Source organism: Panulirus ornatus, chromosome 17 (genome assembly GCF_036320965.1).
Source record: "Panulirus ornatus isolate Po-2019 chromosome 17, ASM3632096v1, whole genome shotgun sequence".
Classification (NCBI taxonomy): domain Eukaryota; kingdom Metazoa; phylum Arthropoda; class Malacostraca; order Decapoda; family Palinuridae; genus Panulirus; species Panulirus ornatus.
Genome location: NC_092240.1, coordinates 25611815 through 25637221, shown reverse-complemented (window position 1 = coordinate 25637221; position 25407 = coordinate 25611815). Strand labels below are relative to the sequence as shown.

The window sequence follows — 25407 nt, the reverse complement described above, 5'->3', positions numbered from 1 at the left end:
ACGTATACATATATATACACACACAGGCATATACATATATACACATGTACATAATTCATACTGTCTGCCCTTATTTATTCTCGTTGCCACCCTGCCACACATGAAATGACAACCCCCTCCACCTACATGTGCGTGAGGTAGCGCTAGCAAAAAACAAAGGCCACATTCGTTCACACTCAGTCTCTAGCTGTCATGTATAATGCACCGCAACCACAGCTCCCTTTCCACATCCAGTCCCCACAAAACTTTCCATGCTTTACCCCAGATGCTTCACATGCCCTGGTTCAATCCATTGACAGCACGTTGACCCCGGTATACCACATCGTTCCAATTCACTCTATTCCTTGCACGCATTTCACCCTTTTGCATGTTCAGGCCCCGATCACTCAAAATCTTTTGCACTCCATCTTTCCACCTCCAATTTGGTCTCCCACTTCTCCTAGTTCCATCCACCTCTGACATATATATCCTCTTTGTCAATCTTTCCTCACTCATTCTCTCCATGTGACCAAACCATTTCAAAACACCCTCTTCTGCTCTCTCAACCACACTCTTCTTATTACCTCACATCTCTCTCACCCTTTCATTACTTACTCGATCAGACCACCTCACACCACATATTGTCGTCAAACATCTCATTTCCAACACATCCACCCTCCTCTGCACAACTCTATCTATAGCCCATGCCTTGCAACCATTTAACATTGTTGGAACCACTATTCCTTCAAACATAACCATTTTTGGTTTCCAAGATAACGGTCTTGACTTCCACACATTTTTCAATGCTCCCAAAACATTCGCCCCCTCCCCCACCCTATGATTCACTTCCGCTTCCATTGTTCCATCCGCTGCCAAATCCACTCCCAGATATCTAAAACACTTCACTTCCTCCAGTTTTTCTACATTCAAATTTACCTCCCAAATGCCTTGTCCCTTAACCCTACTGTACCTAATAACCTTGCTTTTATTCACATTTACTCTCAGCTTCCTTCTTTCACACACTTTACCAAACTCAGTCACCAGCTTCTGCAGTTTCTCACCTGAATCAGCCACTAGCGCTGTATCATCAGCGAAAAACAACTGACTCACTTCCCAAGCTCTCTCATCCCCAACAGACTGCATACTTGCCCTTCTTTCCAAAACTCTTGCATTCACCTCCCTAACACCTCCATCCATAAAGAAATTAAACAACCATGGAGACATCATGCACCCCTGCTGCAAACCAATATTCACCGAGAACCAGTCACATTCCTCTCTTCCTACACGTACACATGCCTTACTTCCTTGATAAAGACTTTTCACTGTTTCTAACATCTTGCCTCCCACACCATATATTCTTAATACCTTCCACAGAGCATCTCTATCATATGCCTTCTCCAGATCCATAAATGCTACATACAAACCCATTTCCTTTTCTAAGTATTTCTCACATACTTTCTTCAAAGTAAACACCTGATCCATGCATCCTCTACCACTTCTGAAACCACACTGCTCTTCCCCAGTCTGATGCTCTGTACATGCCTTCACCCTCTCAATCAAAACCCTCTCGTATAATTTCCCAGGAATACTCACCAAACTTATACCTCTGTAATTTGAGCACTTAATTTTATCCCCTTTGCCTTTGTACCATGGTACTATGCAAGCATTCCGCCAATCCTCAGGCACCTCACCATGAGTCATATATACATTAAATAACCTTACCAACCAGTCAACAATACAGTCACCCCCTTTTTTAATAAATTCCACTGCAATACCATCCAAACCTGCTGCCTTGCCGGTTTCCATCTTCCGCAAAGCTTTCACTACCTCTTCTCTGTTTACCAAATCATTTTCCCTAACCCTCTCACTTTGCACACCACCTCGACCAAACCACCCTATATCTGCCACTCTATCAACAAACCTTCAAAATTCTCACTCCCATCTCCTTCTCACATCACCACAAATTGTTTTCACCTCCCCCTTAGTCCCCTTCACTGATGTTTCCATTTGTTCCCTTGTTTTACGCACTTTATTTACCTCCTTCCAAACATCTTTTTATTCTCCCTAAAATTTAATGACATTCTCTCACCACAACTCTCATTTGCCCTCTTTTTCACCTCTTGCACCCTTCTCTTGACCTCCTGCCTCTTTCTTTTATACATCTCCCAGTCTTTTGCATTATTTCCCTGCAAAAATCGTCCAAATGCCTCTCTCTTCTCTTACACTAATAATCTTACTCCTGCAACCCACCACTCACTACCCTTTCTAATCTGCCCATCTCCCATGCTTCTCATGCCACAAGCATCTTTTGTGCAAGCCATCACTGCTTCCCTAAATACATCCTATTCCTCCCCCACTCTCCTTACTTCCTTTGTTTTCTCCTTTTTCCATTCTGTACTCAGTCTCTTCTGGTACTTTCTCACACAAGTCGCCTTCCCAAGCTCACTTACTCTCACCACTCTCTTCTCCCAACATTCTTCTTTTCTGAAAACCTCTACTAATCTTCACCTTCGCCTCCACAAGATAACGATCAGACATCCCTCCAGTTGCACCTCTCAGCACATTAACATCCAAAAGTCTCTCTCTCGCATGCCTATCAATTAACATGTAATCCAATAACGCTCTCTGGCTATTTCTCCTGCTTACATACGTTTACTTAAGTATATCTCTCATTTTAAACCAGGTATTTCCAATCACCAGTCCTTTTTCAGCACAAATCTACAAGCTCTTCACCATTACCATTTACAACACTGAAAATCCCAGATACACCAATTATTCCCTGAACTGTCACATTACTCACTGTCTGCATTCAAATCACCCATCGCTATAACCCAGTCTTGTGCATCAAAACTACTAACACACTCTCTCAGCTGCTCCCAAAACACTTGCCTCTCATGATCTTTCTTATGCCCAGGTGCATATGCACCAATAATCACCCATCTCTCTCCATCCACTTTCAGTTTTACCCATATCTATCTAGAGTTTACTTTCTTACACTCTATCACATACTCCCACCACTCCTGTTTCAGGAGTAGTGCTACTTCTTCCCTTTCTCTTGTCCTCTCACTAACCCCTGACTTTACTCCCAAGACATTCCCAAACCATTCTTCCCCTTTACCCTTGAGCTTTGTTTCACTCAGAGTGTGAGAAATGCGTACTAACAGTCATCCTAGCACTGATAGCATTTTACAGCTCCCATTCGATATGTGTACAGGTTTTCTTTATTAATGTTGACTTGGCTACAAACAATTTTGTTTGTTAGGTATATCCTATTTATGAAACCATCTCATTCATGCCACTTAAACAACAGCATTAGATGGAAATTTTGAGGTATAACTAGTGTTTCTGAATCTTAGTAAGATGTCAGAAATACAGATTTCTTGCCAAATGCATAATTCAGAGGTACCTCATTTTAATAATGATGTGGTACTAAAGTAGGTAGTGGTGTCATGCTCTTTGTTAAAGCTCATCTTATTCATGTAATGGAAAATGTTGATCTTCATTTTTGTAGAAATCAAAGGTAAGCTTCATAAAAGATATTAGTAATACTTGTTTATAGACCCCCTACGTAGACAGAAGAGATAGACAAAAAAATTATGATCATTTAGCAGAAATTTGAAATGAAAGTTATTTTGGTGTAGTAGGTTTTAACAGTCTGATATCTAGTAGAGAAATTTTCTTTCCAGTAGCTCCAGGCATGGATTTTAACTGGATCTGCTAGATAGTGTCCTAATCCAATCAGTTCAGAAACATTCATATTATTCGCCATTTCTAGCATTAGTGAGGTAGTGTCAAGAACAGAGGACTGAACTTTTGAGGGAATATCCTCACTTGGACCCCCTTCTCTGTTCCTCCTTTTGAAAAGTTAAAAACAAGAGGGGAGGATTTCCAGCCCCCCTCTCCATCCCCATTTAGTCACCTTCTATGACACACAGGGAATACGTGAGAAGCTGAGAAACATATTTGTTACACAAATATGTTAGAATTACTTCTTCATGTAGATGAGGATCTCATTGATAATGTTGAAGATAGAGAAAAGTTAGCTACAAGTGATCCCAACAATTTTCTTTTGAGATCACTTTCAACACTGTATACAATGTTAGTCAACATGACAGTTGTGAAAAAATAAGTATTTAATGCTTGCAGATTTTAATGATCTTTGCATTGCTTTTGACTGACAAATCTGTGAGGGTATGGTCGATAAAAATTATATAAAAATGTAGCTTGTAAAAGTTTCATTAAACCTTCCTAACCAGAAGACAGAGTATGTGCCTGTGCATACAAGATCTTTTTTTTTTTTAATGAAACCAAAGCAGTGGAAGGATGAACTAAAGAAGTGCCTTTTGTCTAAGAAACTAACTCATAAGAAGCTGTGAAACAAAAATGATAAACTAAATTTTCAAAATGTATGTAGATAAAAAGTAAACATCAGTATGATGTTTTCTCTTATGAAAATTAAGATACGAGAAGGGAAGGGTTTTCAGCTCCTTTTTCCTGCCCCCTTTAGTTGCCTTCTGCAACACTCGGGGAACATAGAGGTAGAATTCTTTCTCCCCTACCTCATTCATATATGTACAGAGATATAATCTAAGATGAAATATAATTATTAATGCATGATTTATCAAAAATGTTGCTGTCAGTAATCTTAAGCTTAGATTTAAAGGTTGCTACAGCAATCCTTAAATTGCTACCTGTTTCATATAAGCTTTAGATATACAAAGTCAAAACGCTACAGGGGTTTAAACAGGACTTGGATTCAGTCCACTTGGACGTTACATTTCCATGGGTCCCATATAGATTTGTGAGGGAAAAGAAAAAAGTGTGCATCATACAAGCAAAATTGGTAGAAGGGTAGGTTGTCGTCAGTGACTGGTTTGGATGGAAACTAGACAAGAAGTAGGAGTTGCTGCTCTTTTGCTCTCCTTCCTGACTCTTTGTTGGCACATCCATGTAACCTTGCAGGAACCATTTGAGGTTAAGGGAGGCCTTGGTGTTAGTTCAAAGATTGGATAATTATTGTGTGCCACCTCAATGGCACGTTATATATAATAGTCTATTCATTTTGATGTATGTAAACTGAAGATATGCATGTGAGCAATAAGTAGGGCCTGCTGTCTGTTGATGTTTAAGAAGTTTGAGATATGCTTGCTGACTTCAGACTTTTTCTGAATTTAATGAAAAATAGGAAAAGGAGCAAGTTGCTTACCGACAAGGGCCTTTGCTTGACTGAGGCCTTGTCAGCTTTTAATGACAGTAGGCAAATAATGGGACTGATTGAAACTTTACCCTGATGAATTTCAAACTACAGTGTCTGCAAAAAGTATTGTCCACCCCATGTATTTTTGAAGGCAAAAAACACTCGGCTAAGGGTTATTGTTGGTACAAACATATGATGTTCCAAGATTGAAATCATTGTACATCAAGTCATATTGACTGTTGTTTCTAACAGCATGAGCACCAGCAAACCTCCTCAGTGTGCCTTAGGTTATCATGAGGTAAGGATGTTTTTTTCTTTACTCTCCCTTGAAGCAAGAAAATGCAAGTACACATGAGAATACGAGGCACACTGAGAGTTTTGGATGCACAATCTGGTGGCTGCTTCCTTCAACACATCAGTGTTTAGCTTCATTCATGAGATCAAGATCCTGTGAATGCAAAACATGGACCTAGAATACTTCAGGGACCTTCCCAGTTCCATGCCCAGATGTCTGCAGATTATAATCAAGACCAAGGAGAGATGACAAAGTACTGAAATGCAAGTGTAACATTGCCTTTAAAAATGTATGGGGAGGTGGACATGGTTTATTGAGGACACTGTAAATGAGGTTACCTGTAATCCATGTAAAACCAGGGATGTGTGCTGGGGTCCTTGATATAAGGTAAGAGGCTCCTGTTTTAGATGATACCATGCTTTGATCTGCTTGATCACTGTTTGTTTAGACCTGGATATGTTGCCTCATGAGAGGTCAGTCCAGGGGGAAGGCCAAGTTGTTTCCTAGGGTAATGTTCTATCTATTTGTCATATCTCTGATGCCCATTCCCTCCAGAAACTCCCTCAAAGGGATGGCCATGGCAGAAGTGTTTTTTGGTCAGAGCAAGTGCAATAACCTCTCTTCATCATCCACTGATAGGACTTTCTGGTCTTTAACTAAGGGCATCACTAACAACTTTTGTCATTTAACCTTTCCTTCACTTTTCCATTATGATGGTACTTTAACTGTCTCTCCCATAGACAGTGCAACTCTCTTCAGTTCCTGTTTTTCTTCCGACTCTGCCTTGGATGACTAACATTCCTTCACCCTTTGATGTTTCCTTTAATCTCTCTTTAAACTGTCTGAAAAGTGCTTCTCTCCCTGGACACAGGCAAAATTTATGGTCCTGATAGCATCCATCTCCATGTACTGAAAGAGTGTGCCTCTGAACTTGCATCTGTGCTTGCTCGTCTTTCCCGATTCTGTTTGAAAATCTAAACCATTACTTCTTGGAAGCATGCATTGGTACATCTCATTCCTAAGAAGGGTAACTGTTTTAACCCCTTGCTTTGACATCCACCATTTCCAGTCTTTGAATCCCTCCTCATTTCCCATATCCTCAGACATCTTGAATCTCAGTCTTCCGATAATCACCAGTATGAATTCCATGAACTGAGATCCACTGGTGATATTCCTTTTTATCTTACCAATGTCTCATTATTATCCTTGAAAGATTTTAGGGAATCCTATGCAGTTGCCGTTGATATATCCAAAGCTTTTAACAGGGTGTGGCAATGGAGTCTCATCTCCAAGCTACCCACTTTTGGTTTTCCTCCTTCACTTTGTTCCCTCATATATAGCTTCCTCTCAGGTTGATCTGTCTCTGTGGTTGTTGATGAATCAGCCTCTCCCTTTTGTCATCAACACTGATGTCCCTCAAGGTTCTGTCCAGCCTCCTACACTTTTCTCCTATTTATGAACGATTTCTTTTCCTCTACAAATTACCAAGTATATTCATATGCTAATGACTCAACATTGCTTTTCTCCACATCCTTCAATTCTGCTCCTTCTCTCACTCAGTCAGCATCTTGTCTTGAAACAATTTCCACAATAAACTCAGACTTGGACAGGATATCTCAGTGGGTTAGATGAAATATGGCTAAGTTTAATGTCTCCAAGGTCCAGTTCCTGCCCATCTCTTTCTCGAAAATTCCTCACAATTTCCGTCTCTCCTTCAATGATTCTGTACTTTTGCCTCTTGACTCCATAAACATACTTGGTATTACTGTAGCATGCATTCTATCTGGGAAACCCCACATTATGGAAGTTGCTAAGTCTGCCTCTTAAGAAACTAGGAATCCTGTTTAGATGTCAAAAGTTCTTTTCTTCTGGACAGTTGCTGTAACTGATCTCTTCTTTATGGAGTACTGCTCTCACATCTGGGATGTTTTTAGCACTCCATCCTTATGAGTTGAGTAGAAAGCCGTCTGACTTATAAACTCTTCCAGGCTAACTTCCAAACTTGACCTTCTTGCCCTATGCTACAGTGTTGGTTCTTTCCCTCTCCTATAAGAATTACATTGGTTTTTGCTCCTGAGAGCTGGCAGTTTGTGTGCTTCCTCCACTAGCTAGACTATGCAGTACTATGGAGGTTGCTGTGTCACATAATTACTGTGTTCATTGGAAACTCAAGGGTGGGCTGTTTTCATGACTTTTTATTTCCGACATCTCAAAGCTTTGGAACCTTATCCTTTCATATCTTTCCCAAGAACTGTGACTTCACATTTTAAGACAGGTTTTTCACTTCCTCCAAAATTTGTAAATTCTTTTCCTTGTCCCATTTTTTTCCCTTTCAGTAATCTCTCCATTTTTTCAAGTAAGGCTCATCCTTGATGTGAACTTGAAGAGGGGGGATCCCTAATTCATGAACTCCAGTGCTGCTTTTTAGCCTTTAGTGCCTCACCCTTAACAGGCCACTGGCAGAAGGCAGCTCTAGTGCTGTGTTTCTAGAGGTTCTTACGTACTGTTCCTGCCAACTACTTATACTTAATGTTCCAACCTACAACTTCTACCTAATGTTCCTACCAACTCCTCCTAGAGTAATGTTTTGTCTTTTTTAATGTTTTCCTTGGGTTTTTCAAAAGGTTTCCCCTCTTTAAGTGGACTTGCTCTCGGAGGTGTATAGAGCGCCATCCATAGTTAGGACATTTAGGTATTAAAGTAAGAAAAGCTATTTCCCTGCTGTTGGAAGAATCCTCTGTGCTTGTTTTCATTCTTTTCTATCTCTTCTCTAATTTTATAAAGAAAAAATACTTCCCAGGCATTCCTCATGTGTCGTAGATGGCGACTAAAGGGGACGGGAGTGGGGGGCTGGAAACCCTCCCATCCGTATATTTTAACTTTCTAAAAGGGGAAACGGAAGAAGGAGTCACGCAGGGAGTGCTCATCCTCCTCGAAAGCTCAGATTGGGTGTCTAAATGTGTGTGGATGTAACCAAGATGAGAAAAAAGGAGGATAGGTAGTATGTTTGAGGAAAGGAACCTGGATCTTCTGGCTGTGAGTGAAACAAAGCTCAAGGGTAAAGGGTAAGAGTGGTTTGGAAATGTCTTGGGAGTAAAGTCAGGGGTTGGTGAGAGGACAGGAGTAAGGGAAGGAGTAGCACTAGTCCTGAAACAGAAGTGGTGGGAGTATGTGATAGAGTATAGGAAAGTAAACTCTACATTGATATGGGTAAAACTGAAAGTGGATGGAGAGAGATGGGTGATTATTGGTGCATATGCACCTGGGCATGAGAAGAAAGATCATGAGAGGCAAGTGTTTTGGGAGCAACTGAGTGAGTGTGTTAGTAGTTTTGATGCACAAGACAGGGTGATTTGAATGCAAAGGTGAGTAATGTGGCAGTTGAGGGAATAATTGGTGTACATGGGGTGTTCAGTGTTGTAAATGGAAATGGTGAAGAGCTTGTAGATTTGTGTGCTGAAAAAGGACAGATCATTGGGAATACCTGGTTTGAAAAGAGAGATATACATAAGTATACATATGTAAGTAGGAGAGATGGCCAGAGAGTGTTATTGGATTACGTGTTAATTGATAGACGCGAGAGAGAGAGACTTTTGGATGTTAATGTGCTGAGAGGTGCAACTGGAGAGATGTCTGATCATTATCTTGTGGAGGCGAAGGAGAAGATTTGTAGAGGTTTTCAGAAAAGAAAAGAGAATGTTGGGGTGAAGAGAGTGGTGAGAGTAAGTGAGCTTAGGAAGGAGACTTGTGTGAGGAAGTAACAGGAGAGACTGAGTACAGAATGGAAAAAGGTGAGAACAACGAGACTGAGTACAGAATGGAAAAAGGTGAGAACAAAGGACAAAAGGGGATTGGGGGAGGAATGGGATGTATTTAGGGAAGCAGCGATGGCTTGCGCAAAAGATGCTTGTGGCATGAGAAGCGTGGGAGGTGGGTTGTTTAGAAAGGGTAGTGAGTGGTGGGATGAAGAAGTAAGATTATTAGTGAAAGAGTAGAGAGAGGCATTTGGACGATTTTTGCAGGGAAATAATGCAAATGACTGGGAGATGTATGAAAGAAAGAGGCAGGAGGTCAAGAGAAAGGTGCAAGAGGTGAAAAAGAGGGCAAATGAGAGTTGGGGTGAGAGAGTATCATTAAATTTTAGGGAGAATAAAAAGATGTATTGGAAGGAGGTAAATAAGTGCGTAAGACAAGGGAAAAGAATGGGAACATCAGTGAAGGGGGCTAATGGGGAGGTCAAAACAAGTAGTGGTGATCTGAGAAGGAGATGGGAGTGAGTATTTTGAAGGTTTCTTGAATGTGTTTGTTGATAGAGTGGCAGATATAGGGTGGTTTGGTCGAGGTGGTGTGCAAAGTGAGAGGGTTAGGGAGAATGATTTGGTAAACAGAGAAGAGGTAGTAAAAGCTTTGCGGAATATGAAAGCCGGCAAGACAGCGGGTTAGGATGGTATTACAGTGGAATTGATTAAAAAAGAGGGTGACTGTGTTGTTGACTGGTTGTTAAGGTTATTCATTGTATGTATTACTCGTGGTGAGATGCATGAGGATTGGCGGAATGCTTGCTTAGTGCCATTGTACAAAGGTTAAGGGGATAAAGGTGAGTGCTCAAATTACAGAGGTATAAGTTTGTTGAGTATTCCAGGGAAATTATATGGGAGGGTATTGATTGAGAGGGTGAAGGCATGTACAGAGCATCAGATTGGGGAAGGGCAGTGTCATTTCAGAAGTGGTAGAGGAAGTGTGGATCAGGTGGTGTGCAAAGTGAGAGGGTTCGGGAGAATGATTTTGGTAAACAGAGAAGAGGTAGTAAAAGCCTTGTGGAATATGAAAGCCAGCAAGACAGCAGGTTTGGATGGTATTACAGTGAAATCTACTAAAAAAGAGGGCGACTGTGTTGTTGACTGGTTGTTAAGGTTATTTATTGTATGTATGACTCATGGTGAGATGCATGAGGATTGGCGGAATGCTTGCTTAGTGCCATTTATAAAGGTTAAGGGGATAAAGGTGAGTGCTGAAATTACAGAGGTATAAGTTTGTTGAGTATTCCAGGGAAATTATATGGGAGGGTAATGACTGAGAGGGTGAAGGCATGTACAGAGCATCAGATTGGGGAAGAGCAATGTGGTTTCAGAAGTGGTAGAGGATGTGTGGATCAGGTGTTTGCTTTGAAGAATGTATGTGAGAAATACTTAGAAAAGCAAATGGATTTGTATGGAGCATTTATGGATCTGGAGAAGGCATATGATAGAGATGCTCTGTGGAAGGTATTAAGAATATATGTTGTTGGAGGCAGTGAAAAATTTTTATTGAGGATGTAAGGCATGTGTATGAGTAGGAAGAGAGAAAGTGATTGATTCTCAGTGAATGTCGTTTTGTGGCAGGGGTGTGTGATGTTTTCATGGTGTTTAATTTGTTTATGGATTGGGTTGTTAGAGAGGTGAATGCAAGAGTTTTGGAGAGAAGGGCAAGTATGCAGTCTGTTGTGGATGAGAGAGCTTGGTAAGTGAGTCAGTTGTTTTTTTGCTGATGATACAGCGCTGGTGGCTGATTCATGTGAGAAATTGCAAAAGCTGGTGCCTGAGTTTGGTAAAGTGTGTGAAAGAAGAAAACTAAGAGTAGATGTGAATAAGAGCAAGGCTATAAGGTACAGTAGAGTTGAGGGACAAGTCAATTAGGAGATAAGTTTGAATGGAGAAAGACTGGAGGAAGTGAAGTGTTTTTGATATCTGGGAGTGCATTTGGCAGTGGATGGAACCATGGAAGCAGAAGTGAGTCATATGGTGGGGAAGGGGTGAAAGTTCTGGGAGCGTTGAGAAATTTATGGAAGGTGAGAACATTATCTTGGAAAGCAAAAACGGATATGTTTGAAGGAATAGTGGTTCCGACAATGTTATATGGTTGTGAGGCGTGGGCTATAGATAAGAGCTGTGCGGAGGAGGGTGGATGTGCTGGAAATGAGATGTTTGAGGATAAAATGTGGTGTGAGGTGGTTTGATCGAGTAAGTAATGAAAGGGTAAGAGAGAGATGTGTGGTAATAAAAAGAGTGTGGTTGAAAGAGCAGAAGAGGGTGTTTTGAAATGGTTTGGTCACATGAAGAGAATGAGTGAGGAATGATTGACAAAGAGGATATATGTGTCAGAGGTGGAGGGAATGAGAAGTGGGAGACCAAATTAGAGGTGGAAAGATGGAGTGAAAAAGATTTTGAGTGATCGGGCCTGAACATGCAGGAGGGTGAAAGGCGTGCAAGGAATAGAGTGAATTGGAATGATGTGGTATACTGTGGTCGACATGCTTTCAATGGATTGAACCAGAGCATGTGAAGTGTCTGGGGTAAACCATGGAAAGTTTTATGGAGCCTGGATGTGGAAAGGGAGCTGTGGTTTCGGTGCATTGTACATGACAGCTAGAGACTGAGTGTGAACGAATGTGGCCTTTGTTGTTTTTTCCTAGTGCTACAACTCATTTTCAGCACATCCACCCTCCTCTGCACAACTCTATCTATAGCCTATGCCTCACAACCATATAACATTGTTGGAACCACTATTCTTGCAAACATACCCATTTTTGCTTTCCAAGATAACATTCTTGACTCCTACACATTTTTCAGCGCTCCCAGAACTTTTGCCCCCTCCCCCACCCTATGATTCACTTCCGCTTCCATGGTTCCATCTGCTGCCAAATCCACTCCCAGATATCTAAAACACTTCACTTCCTCCAGTTTTATCTCCATTCAAACTTACCTCCCAATTGACTTGTCCCTCAACCCTACTGTACCTAATAACCTTGCTCTTATTCACATTTACTCTCAGTTTTCTTCTTTCACACACTTTACCAAACTCAGCCACCAGCTTCTGCAGTTTCTCACCCGAATCAACCACCAGCGCTGTATCATCAGCAAACAACAACTGACTCACTTCCAAAGCTCTCTCATCCACAACAGACTGCATACTTGCCCTTCTTTCCAAAACTCTTGCATTCACCCCTCTAACAACCCCATCCATAGATAAATTTAACAACCATGAAGACATCACGCACCCCTGCCGCAAAACAACATTCATTGAGAACCAATCACTCTCCTCTCTTCCTACAACTACACATACACATGCCTTACATCCTTGATAAAAACTTTTCACTGCTTCTAACAACTTACCTCCCACACCATATATTCTTAATACCTTCGACAGAGCATCTCTGTCAACTCTAACGTATGCCTTCTCCAGATCCATAAATGCTACATACAAATCAATTTGCTTTTCTAAGTATTTCTCGCATACATTTTTCAAAGCAAACACCTGATACATACATCCTCTACCACTTCTGAAATCACACTGTTCTTCCCCAAGCTGGTGACTGAGTTTGGTAAAGTGTGTGAAAGAAGAAAGCTGAGAGTAGAGGTGAATAAGAGCAAGGTTATTAGGTACAGTACAGTCGAGGGACAATTCAATTGGGAGGTAAGTTTGATTGGAGAAAAACTGGAGGAAGTGAAGTGTTTTAGATATCTTAGAGTGGATTTGGCAGCGGATGGAACCATGGAAGCTGAAGTGAGTCATAAGGTGGGGGAGGGGGCAAAAGTTCTGGGAGCATTGAAAAATGTGTGGAAGGTGAGAACATTATCTCGGAAAGCAAAAATGGGTATGTTTGAAGTAATAGTGGTTCTGACAATGATATATGGTTGCGATGGGTGGGCTATGGATAGAGTTGTGCGGAGGAGGGTGGATTTGCTGGATATGAGATGTTTGAGGACAGTATGTGGTGTGAGGTGGTTTGACCGAGTAAGTAATGAAAGGGTAAGAGAGATGTGTGGTAATAAAAAGAGTGTGGTTGAGAGAGCAGAAGATGGTGTTTTGAAATGGTTTGGTCACATGGAGAGAATGAGTGAGGAAAGATTGACAAAGAGGATATATGTGTTAGAGGTGGTGGGAATGAGGAGAAATGGGAGACCAAATTGGAGGTGGAAGGATGGAGTGAAAAAGATTTTGAGTGATCGTGGCCTGAACATGCAGGAGGGTGAAAGACATGCAAGGAATAGAGTGAATTGGAACGATGTGGTATACCGGGGTCGACATGCTGTCAATGGATTGAACCAGGGCATGTGAAGCGTCTGGGGTGAACCATGGAAAGTTTTGTGGGGCCTGGATGTGGAAAGGTAGCTGTGGTTTTGGTGCATTATGCATGACAGCTAGAGACTGAGTGTGAATGAATGTGGCCTTTGTTGTCGTTTCCTAGTGCTCCCTCGCGCACATGCATCGGAAAGGGATTGTCATTTCATGTGTGGCAGGGTGGCGACGGGAACAAATAAGGGCAGACTATGAATTATGTACATGTGTATATATGTATATGTCTATGTTTGTATGTATATGTATACGGTGAGATGTATAGGTATGTATATTTGCGTGTGTGGACATGTATGTATATACATTTGTATATGGGTGGGTTTGGCCATTCTTTTGTCTAATTCCTTGCGCCACCTTGCTAATGCGGGAGACAGCAACAGAGTATAATAAACAATATTTATTTATTTGTTTGCTTTGTCGCTGTCTCCTGCGTTAGCGAAGTAGCGCAAGGAAACAGATGAAAGAATGGCCCAACCGACCCACCCACATACACATGTATATACATACACATCCACACACGCAAATATACATACCTAGACATCTCAACGTATACATATACATACACACATAGACATGTACATATATACACATGTACATAATTTATAGTCTGCCCTAATTCGTTCCTGTCGCCACCCTGCCACACATGAAATGACAACTCCCTCCCCCCACATGTGCGCGAAGGAGCATTAGGAAAAGACAACAAAGGCCACATTCGTTCACACTCAGTCTCTAGCTGTCATGTATAATGCACCGAAACCACTGCTCCCTTTCCACATCCAGACCCCACAAAACTTTCCATGGTTCACCCCAGATGCTTCACATGCCCTAGGTCAATCCATTTACAGCATGTCGACCCCGGTATACCACATCATTTAAATTCCCTTTATTCCTTGCATGCCTTTCACCCTCCTGCATGTTCAGGCCCCGATCACTCAAAATCTTTTTCACTCCATCCTTCCACCTCCAATTTGGTCTCCCACTTCTCCTCATTCCCTCCACCTCTGACACATATATTTGTCAATCTTTCCTCACTCATTCACTCTATGTGACCAAACCATTTCAAAACACCCTGATCTGCTCTCTCAGCCACACTCTTTTTATTACCACACATCTCTCTTACCCTATTATTACTTACTTGATCAAACCACCTCACACCACATATTGTCCTCAAACATCTCATTTCCAGCACATCCACCCTCCTCCACACAACTCTATCCATAACGCACACCTCACATCCATATAACATTGTTGGAACTACTATTCCTTGAAACATACCCAATTTTGCTTTCCAAGATAATGCTCTTAACTTCCCTGCATTCTTCAACGCTCCCAGAACTGTCGCTCCCTCCCTATGATTCACTTCCACTTCCATGGTTCCATCCGCTGCCAAATCCACTCCCAGATATGTAAAACACTTTACTTCCTCCAGTTTTTCTCCATTCAAACTTACCTCCCAATTGACTTGTCTCTCAACCCTACTGTACCTAATAACCTTGCGGGAGACACTGACAAAGTATAATAAATCTATAAATAAATACAAATATATATAATGAAAGATGTATAAAAGAAAGAGGTCAAGAGAAAGGTGCAAGAGGTGATAAAGAGGGCAAATGAGAGTTGGGGTGAGAGAGTATGATTCGATTGTTGGGATTATAAAAAGAAGTTTTGGCAGGAGGCAAATAAAGTGCATAAGATAAGAGAACAAATGGGAACATTGGTGAAGGGGGCAAATGGGGAGGTAATAACAAGTAGTAGTGAAGTGAGAGGGAGATGGAGTGAGTATTTTGAAGATTTGTTGAATGTGTTTGATGATAAGAGTGGTAGATATAGGGTGTTTTGGTCGAGGTGTTGTGCGAAGTGAGAGGGTCAGGGAGAATGATTTGATAAACAGAGGAGAGGTAGTGAAAGCTTTGCGGAAAAGAAAACCATAAAGGCGGCGGGTTTAGATGGTATTGCTGTGGAATTTATCATAAAAGGGGTTGGCTGTGTTGTTGACTAGTTGGTGAGGATATTCAATGTACATATGGTTCAAGAAGTGCCTGAGGATTGGCGGAATGCATGTATAGTGCCATGGCACAAAGGCAAAGGGGATAAAGGTGAGTGTTGAAATTACAGAGGTACAAGTTTGTTGATTAATCCTGGGAAATTATAAGGGAGAGTATTGATCGAAAGGGTCAAGGCATGTGCAGAGCACCAGATTGGGGAGGAGCCGTGTGGTTTCAGAAGTGGTAGAGGATGTGTGGATCAGGTGTTTGCTTTGAAGAATGTACGTGGGAAATACTTAGAAAAGCAGATGGATTTGTATGTAGCCTTTATGGATCTGGAGAAGGCATACTGATAGAGTTGACAGAGATGTCCTGTGGAAGGTATTAAGAGTATATTGTGTTGAAATACTTAGAAAAGCAGATGGATTTGTATGTAGCCTTTATGAATCTGGAGGAGGCATACTGATAGAGTTGATAGTCCTGTGGAAGGTATTAAGAGTATATTGTGTCGGAGGTAGGTTGCTAGAAGCAGTGAAAATTTTTTATTGAGGATGTAAGGCATGTGTACGAGTAGGAAGAGAGGAAAGTGATTGGTTCTCAGTGAATGTTGGTTTGCGGAAGGGGAGTGTGATGTCTCTATGGCTGTTTAATTTGTTTATGGATAGGGTTGTTAGAGAGGTGAGTGCAAGAGTTTTGGAGAGAGGGGCAATTATGCAGTCTGTTGTGGATGAGAGGGCTTGGGAAGTGAGTCAGTTCTTGTTTACTGATGATACAGTGCTGGTGGCTGATTCGGGTGAGAAACTGCAGAAGTTAGTGATTGAGTTTGGTAAGGTGTGTGAAAGAAGAAAGCTGAGAGTAAATGTGAATAAGAGCAAGGTGATTAGGTTCAGTAGGGTTGAAGGACCAGTAATTTAGATTAGTTTGAATAATAGAGAAAAACTGGAGGAAGTGAGGTGTTTTAGATATCTGGGAGTGGATTTGGCAGCGGATGGAACCATGGAAGCGGAAGTGAGTCACAGGGTGGGTGAGTGGGCAAAGGTGCTCGGAGCATTGAAGAATGTATGGAAGGTGAGAACATTATCTCAAGAGAGCAAAAATGGGTATGCTTGAAGGAGTAGTGGTTCCAACAATGTTATATGGTTGTGAGGCATGGGCAATAGATAGGGTTGTTCAGAGGAGGGTGGATGTATTGCAAATGAGACGTTTGAAGACAATATGTGGTGAGGTGGTTTAATCAAGTAAGTAATGAAAGGGTAAGAGAGATGTGTGGTAATAAAAAGAGTGTGGTTGAGAGAGCAGAAGGGGTTGTACTGAAATGGTTTCGTCGCATGGAGAGAATGAGTAAGGAAAGATTGACAAAACCATAGCTCCCTTTCCACATCCAGGCCCCACAGAACTTTCCATGGTTTACCTTAGATGCTTCACACGTCCTGGTTCAATCCATTGACAGCACGTCGACCCTGGTATACCACATTGTTCCAATTCACTCTATTCCTTGCATGCTTTTCACCCTCCTCCATGTTCAGGCCCCAATCACTCAAAATCTTTTTCACTCCATCTTTCCACCTCCAATTTGGTCTCCCACTTCTCCTCATTCCCTCCACCTCTGACACATATATCCTCTTGGTCAATCTTTCCTCACTCATTCTCTCCATGTGACCATACCATTTCAAAACACCCTCTTCTGTTCTCTCAACCACACTCTTTTTATTACCACACATCTCTCTTACCCTATTATTACTTACTCGATCAAACCACCTCACATCACATATTGTCCTCAAACATCTCATTTTCAGCACATCCACTCTCCTCCGCACAACTCTATCCGTAGCCCACGCCTCGCAACCATATAACATTGTTGGAACCACTAATCCTTCAAACATACCCACTTTTGCTTTCTGAGATAATGTTCTCGACTTCCACACATTCTTCAATGCTCCCGGAACTTTCGCCCTCTCCCCCACCCTATGATTCACTTCCGCTTTCATGGTTCCATCCGCTGCCAAATCCACTCCCAGAGATCTAAAACACTTCACTTCCTCAAGTTTTTCTCCATTCAAACTTACCTCCCAATTGACTTGGCCTTCAACCCAACTGTACCTAATAACCTTGCTCTTATTCACCTTTACTCTCAGCTTTCTTCTTTCACACACCTTACCAAACTCAGTCACCAGCTTCTGTAGTTTCTCACGCGAATCAGCCACCAGTGCTGTATCATCAGTAAACAACAACTGACTCACTTCCCAAGCTCTCTCATCCACAACAGACTGCATACTTTCCCCTCTTTCCAAAACTCTTGCATTCACCTCCCTAATAACCTCATCCATAAACAAATTAAACAACCATGGAGACATCACACACCCCTGCCGCAAACCAATATTCACAGAGAACCAATCACTTTCCTCTCTTCCTACACGTACACATGCCTTACATCCTCGATAAAAACTTTTCACTGTTTCTAACAACTTGCCCCCCCACACCATATATTCTTAATGCCTTCCACAGAGCATCTCTATCAACTCTCTCATATGCCTTCTCCAGATCCATAAATGCTGCATACAAATCCATTTGCTTTTCTAAGTATTTCTCACATACATTCTTCAAAGGAAACACCTGATCCACACATCCTCTACCACTTCTGAAACCACACTGCTCTTCCCCAATCTGATGCCCTGTACATGCCTTCACCCTCTCAATCAATACCCTCCCATATATGAATATGTACGTGTGTATATATGTATATGTCTGTGTATTTATATGTTGTATGTATAGGTATGTATATGTGCGTATGTGGGCGTGTATGCATATACTTGTGTATGTGGGTGGGTTGAGCCATTCTTTCGTCTCTTTCCTTGTGCTACCTTGCTAATGTGGAAGACAGCATCAACGTATAATACTAATAATGATAATAATAGTAATAATAATAATTTTATATTTTTTTTTTTATTTTGCTTTGTCGCTGTCTCCCGCGTTTGCGAGGTAGCGCAAGGAAACAGACGAAAGAAATGGCCCAACCCACCCCCATACACAATGTATATACATACACGTCCACACACGCAAATATACATACCTATACATCTCAATGTACACATATATATACACACACAGACACATACATATATACCCATGCACACAATTCACACTGTCTGCCTTTATTCATTCCCATTGCCACCTCGCCACACATGGAATACCATCCCCCTCCCCCCTCATGTGTGCGAGGTAGCACTAGGAAAAGACTACAAAGGCCCCATTCATTCACACTCAGTCTCTAGCTGTCATGCAATAATGCCCGAAACCACAGCTCCCTTTCCACATCCAGGACCCACACAACTTTCCATGGTTTACCCCAGACGCTTCACATGCCCTGATTCAATCCATTAACAGCACGTCAACCCCGGTATAACACATCGATCCAATTCACTCTATTCCTTGCCCTCCTTTCACCCTCCTGCATGTTCAGGCCCCAATCACACAAAATCTTTTTCACTCCATCTTTCCACCTCCAATTTGGTCTCCCACTTCTCGTTCCCTCCACCTCCGACACATATATCTTCTTGGTCAATCTTTCCTCACTCATTCTCTCCATGTGCCCAGACCATTTCAAAACACCCTCTTCTGCTCTCTCAACCACACTCTTTTTATTTCCACACATCTCTCTTACCCTTACATTACTTACTCGATCAAACCACCTCACACCACACAGTGTCCTCAAACATCTCATTTCCAGCACATCCACCCTCCTGCGCACAACTCTATCCATAGCCCACGCCTCGCAACCATACAACATTGTTGGAACCACTATTCCTTCAAACATACCCATTTTTGCTTTCCGAGATAATGTTCTCGACTTCCACACATTCTTCAAGGCTCCCAGGAGTTTCGCCCCCTCCCCCACCCTATGATTCACTTCCGCTTCCATGGTTCCATCCGCTGCCAGATCCACTCCCAGATATCTAAAACACTTTACTTCCTCCAGTTTTTCTCCATTCAAACTTACCTCCCAATTGACTTGACCCTCAACCCTACTGTACCTAATAACCTTGCTCTTATTCACATTTACTCGTAACTTTCTTCTTTCACACACTTTACCAAACTCAGTCACCAGCTTCTGCAGTTTCTCACATGAATCAGCCACCAGCGCTGTATCATCAGCGAACACCAACTGACTCACTTCCCAAGCTCTCTCATCCACAGTAAGACAATAAGAGGCCAGAGATGTGGACTCTAGTAACTGCCAATTTGTTATTTCATATTTGCCCTGTGCAGAAAGGAAGCTTTACATTCATGGTTCCCTACCTCTACAATCAAACAGTTTTTTTCATTCTATGTGTACTGACTCACTCACTTTACTCTTGTTCAGCATATTCCCTTGCTGTCTGATTGGTTCCACAGTACTGTGGCCTGACAAAGTAGCTTGGACAGGTTGTTTTATTCTCATAGGGTTCTGCCTACTTTAGAATAAATGGTTTTTCTTCCTGCAAAACCTATATTTGTGCTGGGTTTTATGTTCAAAATCAATTTTTTTTATGATACTGGTCCGTCTCTTAAACTTTTATTTCATAATGAATGTATTTGTCATCCTTTCTTTATGAAAATTAGGAAACATTTTTAGTGTGAGTACCAATACCCAAATAGAGATTCACTGTATTTCCTTTATACTTAAACAGGAGAATTGAAAGAAGCCATTCACCTTGATACTGACCCAGGACAGTGGCTGACTATCCTTGCTCCAGGAAGAGGAGGAAGATGTGATTCACGTTCTCAGGTCACTTTTGGAATGGAAATGAGGTCAGGTTGCATTATTCAAGTGAATCAAGATGACCTTAATGACTGTCAAATGTTACAGTCTCAGTTTCTTGAGCTTCTCCTAGGACCAACCCTCCATGATGTCAGTGGACTGCATATTGCATCCTATGGTGATTCAAGTATCAATAATGTAGCTGAATGGGTTCCTATCTTAGTACCAGAAGAGCCCAGATCTGCAAATTTCTTAGGCATGTATTTCTTTTATGTTTAGCATTAAGCATATTTCTGAGTAGTACTTTTATACTGAATATACATTGTCTGAATCACTCTATTGGTTAATTTTACAAAGGAAATACAGGTTGGTTCTTTGGGATAGATTTAAGCCAGTTAACTACCAAAATCATCAAGGCCATAGGAAAAGCAGACACGGAATGTAGTTTTCATTTATGTAAAGCATTAAATTAGAGATGATCATGTTTTGGTAAGATGAACTGTTTCATAGGGGAGAATATGGGTTAGTGGAATATATTATTCATAATCTGTCTATCTGTATCTCTCTCTTTTAGCAAGGCTGGGAAAGTGAAGAAAAAGTATGACAATAATAGAGAAGTTAATGCAGTGCATACAGTGGGGAATTTTTATGAGCTCGTGTTTGGCTTATGCTGTTGGAAGAGATACATCAACCTGCTACAGGAAACTTAAAACTGAATAGCTAGATAGCCGAGGAAAATAATTTCCTGATATGCCAGTATGTATGTATGAATGTATGAGTCAGAGATGGGGAATTATGAAGATGGTTTTAGAAAAAGCTAGTAGAAGACCAGAACTAGGTAGGAATGAAAAAAGAGAGGTACTGTCAATATTTGTTATTGTTTTCAGCTTGCATATCACATATCATTTTAGAGATGAAAATAAGAACAGCATTTTTTGCTCTTGCATTTTAATAAAGTAATTGTTCATTTCCCTTGGTTATATTTAGATTACAGTGTCAACTGTTGGTCTACAATGTAGTCATGCTCGGTACTGTTCTTCACATGGCTTCATGTCCCATTTTGTTCCTTTTTCCTTATCCTTGCTCTTCCCTTTACTGAATAAGTTTGCTTTCCTTACTTTTCTTTTTTTCTTTCTTACTTGATTGCTGTTTCTCATTTTAGCGAGGTAATGCCGGGAACAGACAAAAAAAGGCCACATCCATTCTTTACCTATTATGTGTAATGCAACAAAACAGCTCCCTGTCCACAACCAAGCCCCACACACCTTTCCATGGTTTACCCTGGACACTTCACATGTCAGTCCATTAACAGCATGTTGATTCCAGTATACCATATTGTTCCACTTCACTCTATCCCTTGCACCCCTTTCACCCATCTGCATGTCAGCTCCAGTCCCTCAAAATCTTTTTTACTCCATTCTTTCATCTCCAATTTGGTCTCCCCATCCTCCTTATTCCCTTCACTTCTGACACATATATCCTCTTTGTCAATCTATTTCCTCTCATTCTCTCCATATATCCAAAGCATTTCAGCACACCCTCCTCAGCCTCTTTCAATCACACTCTTTTTATTAACACAACTTTCTTATTCTTTTATTGCTTACTTGATCAAACAACCTCATGCCACTTATTGTCCTCAAGCATTTTATTTCCAGCACAACAACCCTCTGCACAGCCTTTTCTATAGCCTGTGCCTTGCATCCATATAATAATTTTTGGACTACCATGCCTTCAAACATACCCATTTTTGCCCTCTTAACATTCATTCTGCAGTGCTCCCAAACCCTCTCCCCTTACCACCTAGCATCTCTCTTCCACTTCCATGGTTCCATTCGCTGCCATGTCCTATCCTAGGTATCTAAAACACTTAACTTCCTCCAAGGTTTCTCAATTCACACTCAGTATAACTAACCTGTCCTTCAACCCTGCTAAACTTAATAACCTTTCCTTTATTCACATTTACTTTCACCTCCCTTCCTTTACACACACTTCCAAACTCAGTCACCAACTTCTGTAGTTTCTCTCTAGAATCTGTCACCAGTAATTATCATCAGCAAACAACAGCTGACTCACTTCTTATGTCTTCTCATCCCCAACAGATTCTTGCTTTTAACTTTATCACCACCCCATCCATAAGCAAATTAAACAACCATGGTGACATCACATATCTTTGCCACAGACCATCCTTCACTTGGAACCATTCACTCCCCTCTCTTCCTACACGTACACATGTCTTACACCCTTAATAAAAACTTCTTACTACTTATAGTAGCTTTCCTCCTGTACCATATTTTCTTAAGACCCTCCACAAGGTATTCTTATCAGTCATGTCATATGCTTTCTCCAGATTCACAAATGCCACATACAAATCCATATGTTTCTCTTAAGTATTTTTCACACATTCTGTAAAGAAAACACTTGATGAATTCGTCCTGTGCCACTTCTGAAACCACATTGCTCCTCCCCAGTCTGATGCTCTGTACATGCCTTCACCCTTTCACTCAGTACCATCCTATGTAACTTACCAGGTACTAAACAAACTTGTGCGTCTGTAGTTGGAACACTCACCTTTATCCCCCTTGCCTCTATACAGTGGCATTATATATGCATTTTGCCAATCCTCAGGCACCACACCACAGTACCTGCATACATTGAAAATCCTCACCAACCAATCAATAACAGTCACCCCCTTTCTTAATGAATTCAACTGCAGTACCATCCACTCCAGCCACTTTGCCACATTTCATCTTAAATAAGGCTATCACCATATCTACTTTCTTCACCAAGCCACTCTCCATGACTCATTTCGCATACTATCCCAACCCAAAACCTTACATCTGCCAGCATATCATCAAACATTCAATAGTCCTTCAAAAGAGTCTCTTCATTCAACAGTTTAAGATTCTCATTTCATCCCCTCACTTCATCAGTACCTCTTACTACTTCCCCTTTTGCCTTTTTCACTGATGTTATTATTAACCTCCTTCCAAAACATCTTATTCTCCCAAAAGGGTACCAATACTCACTCACTCCAACTCTCATTTGCCTTCTTTTTCGTAGTTTAAAAAGAGGGACTTACACAAGTATAGGTACATGAGTATGAGAGATCTTCAGTGGGCATTGCTGGACTACATATGCACCTTCCTCCTGACCTCCTGCTGCTTTCTCATACATCCCCAATCAGTTGCACACTTTTCCTGTAAGTACCACCCAAAAGCCTCTCTTTATTTCTTACACTAGCAACTGTAGTTCTTCATCCCACCACTCACAACCCACTTTTCACATACCACTTGCATTTCTTATACTTGCCTGCACTGCTTTCCTAAATACTTCCCATTCCTCACCCACTCCCCTTGTGGAAAGATGGAGTGAAAAAGATTTTGAGTGATCAGGGCCTGAACATGCAGAAGGGTGATCCAAGGAATAGAGTGAATTGTAATGATGTGGTATACCAGGGTCAACTTGCTGTCAATGGATTGAACCAGGGTATATGATGTGTCTGGGGTAAACCATGGAAAGGTTTGCGGGGCCTGAATGTGGAAAGGGAGCTGTGATTTCAGTGCATTATACATGACAGCTAGAGACTGAGTGTGAACGAGTGTGGCCTTTGTTGTCTTTTCCTAACGCTACCTCGCGCACATGCGGGAGGACGGGATTGTCATTTCATGTGTGGCCAGGTGGCGACGGGAATTAATAAAGGCAGCTAGTATGATTTATGTACATGTGCATATATATATATATATATATATATATATATATATATATATATATATATATATATATATATATATATATATGTCTGTGTATGTAGACGTTGATATGTAAGTATGTATATATGCGTCTGTGGACATGTATGTATATACATGTGCATGTAGGTGGGTTGAGCCATTCTTTCATCTATTTCCTTGCACTACCTTGCTAACGCAGGAGACAGCGACAAAGTATAATATATATATTTTTTTTTATTATTTTTATTTTGCTTTGTCACTGGCTCCCGCGTTTGCGAGGTAGCACAAGGAAACAGACGAAAGAAATGGCCCAACCCACCCCCATACACATGTATATACATCCATGTCCACACATGCAAATATACATACCTATACATCTCAATGTACACATATATATACACACACAGACACATACATATATACCCATGCACACAATTCACACTGTCTGCCTTTATTCATTCCCATCGCCACCTCACCACACATGGAATACCATCCCCCTCCCCCCTCATGTGTGCGAGGTAGCGCTAGGAGAAGACAACAAAGGCCCCATTCGTTCACACTCAGTCTCTAGCTGTCATGCAGTAATGCCCGAAACCACAGCTCCCTTTCCACATCCAGGCCCCACACAACTTTCCATGGTTTACCCCAGATGCTTCACATGCCCTGATTCAATCCACTGAAAGCACGTCAACCCCGGTATACCACATCGATCCAATTCACTCTATTCCTTGCCCGCCTTTCACCCTCCTGCATGTTCAGGCCCTGATCACTCAAAATCTTTTTCACTCCATCTTTCCACCTCCAATTTGGTCTCCCACTTCTCCTCGTTCCCTCCACCTCCGACACATATATCCTCTTGGTCAATCTTTCCTCACTCATTCTCTCCATGTGCCCAAACCATTTCAAAACACCCTCTTCTGCTCTCTCAACCACGCTCTTTTTATTTCCACACATCTCTCTTACCCTTACATTACTTACTCGATCAAACCACCTCACACCACACATTATCCTCAGACATCTCATTTCCAGCACATCCACCCTCCTGCACACAACTCTATCCATAGCCCACGCCTTGCAACCATACAACATTGTTGGAACCACTATTCCTTCGAACATACCCATTTTTGCTTTCCGAGATAATGTTCTCAACTTCCACACATTCTTCAAGGCTCCCAGGATCTTCGCCCCTTCCCCCACCCTATGATTCACTTCCGCTTCCATGGTTCCATCTGCTGCCAGATCCACTCCCAGATATCTAAACACTTTACTTCCTCCAGTTTTTCTCCATTCAAACTTACCTCCCAATTGACTTGACCCTCAACCCTACTGTACCTAATAACCTTGCTCTTATTCACATTTACTCTTAACTT

At 41.5% G+C, this 25407-nt stretch overlaps 1 protein-coding gene across 1 annotated transcript in view; it reads left to right on the top strand.

Annotated features, from left to right (window-relative positions):
- tctn (tectonic) overlaps positions 1–23912 on the top strand; it is a 107315-nt gene extending 83403 nt beyond the window's left edge. Inside the window, exon 7 of the mRNA XM_071672167.1 lies at positions 20239–23912. Coding sequence (XP_071528268.1) covers positions 20239–20588 — 350 coding nt within the window. The 3' untranslated portion in view covers positions 20589–23912. The remainder of the gene's footprint in view (positions 1–20238) is intronic.
- Positions 23913–25407: the final 1495 nt, after the last annotated feature.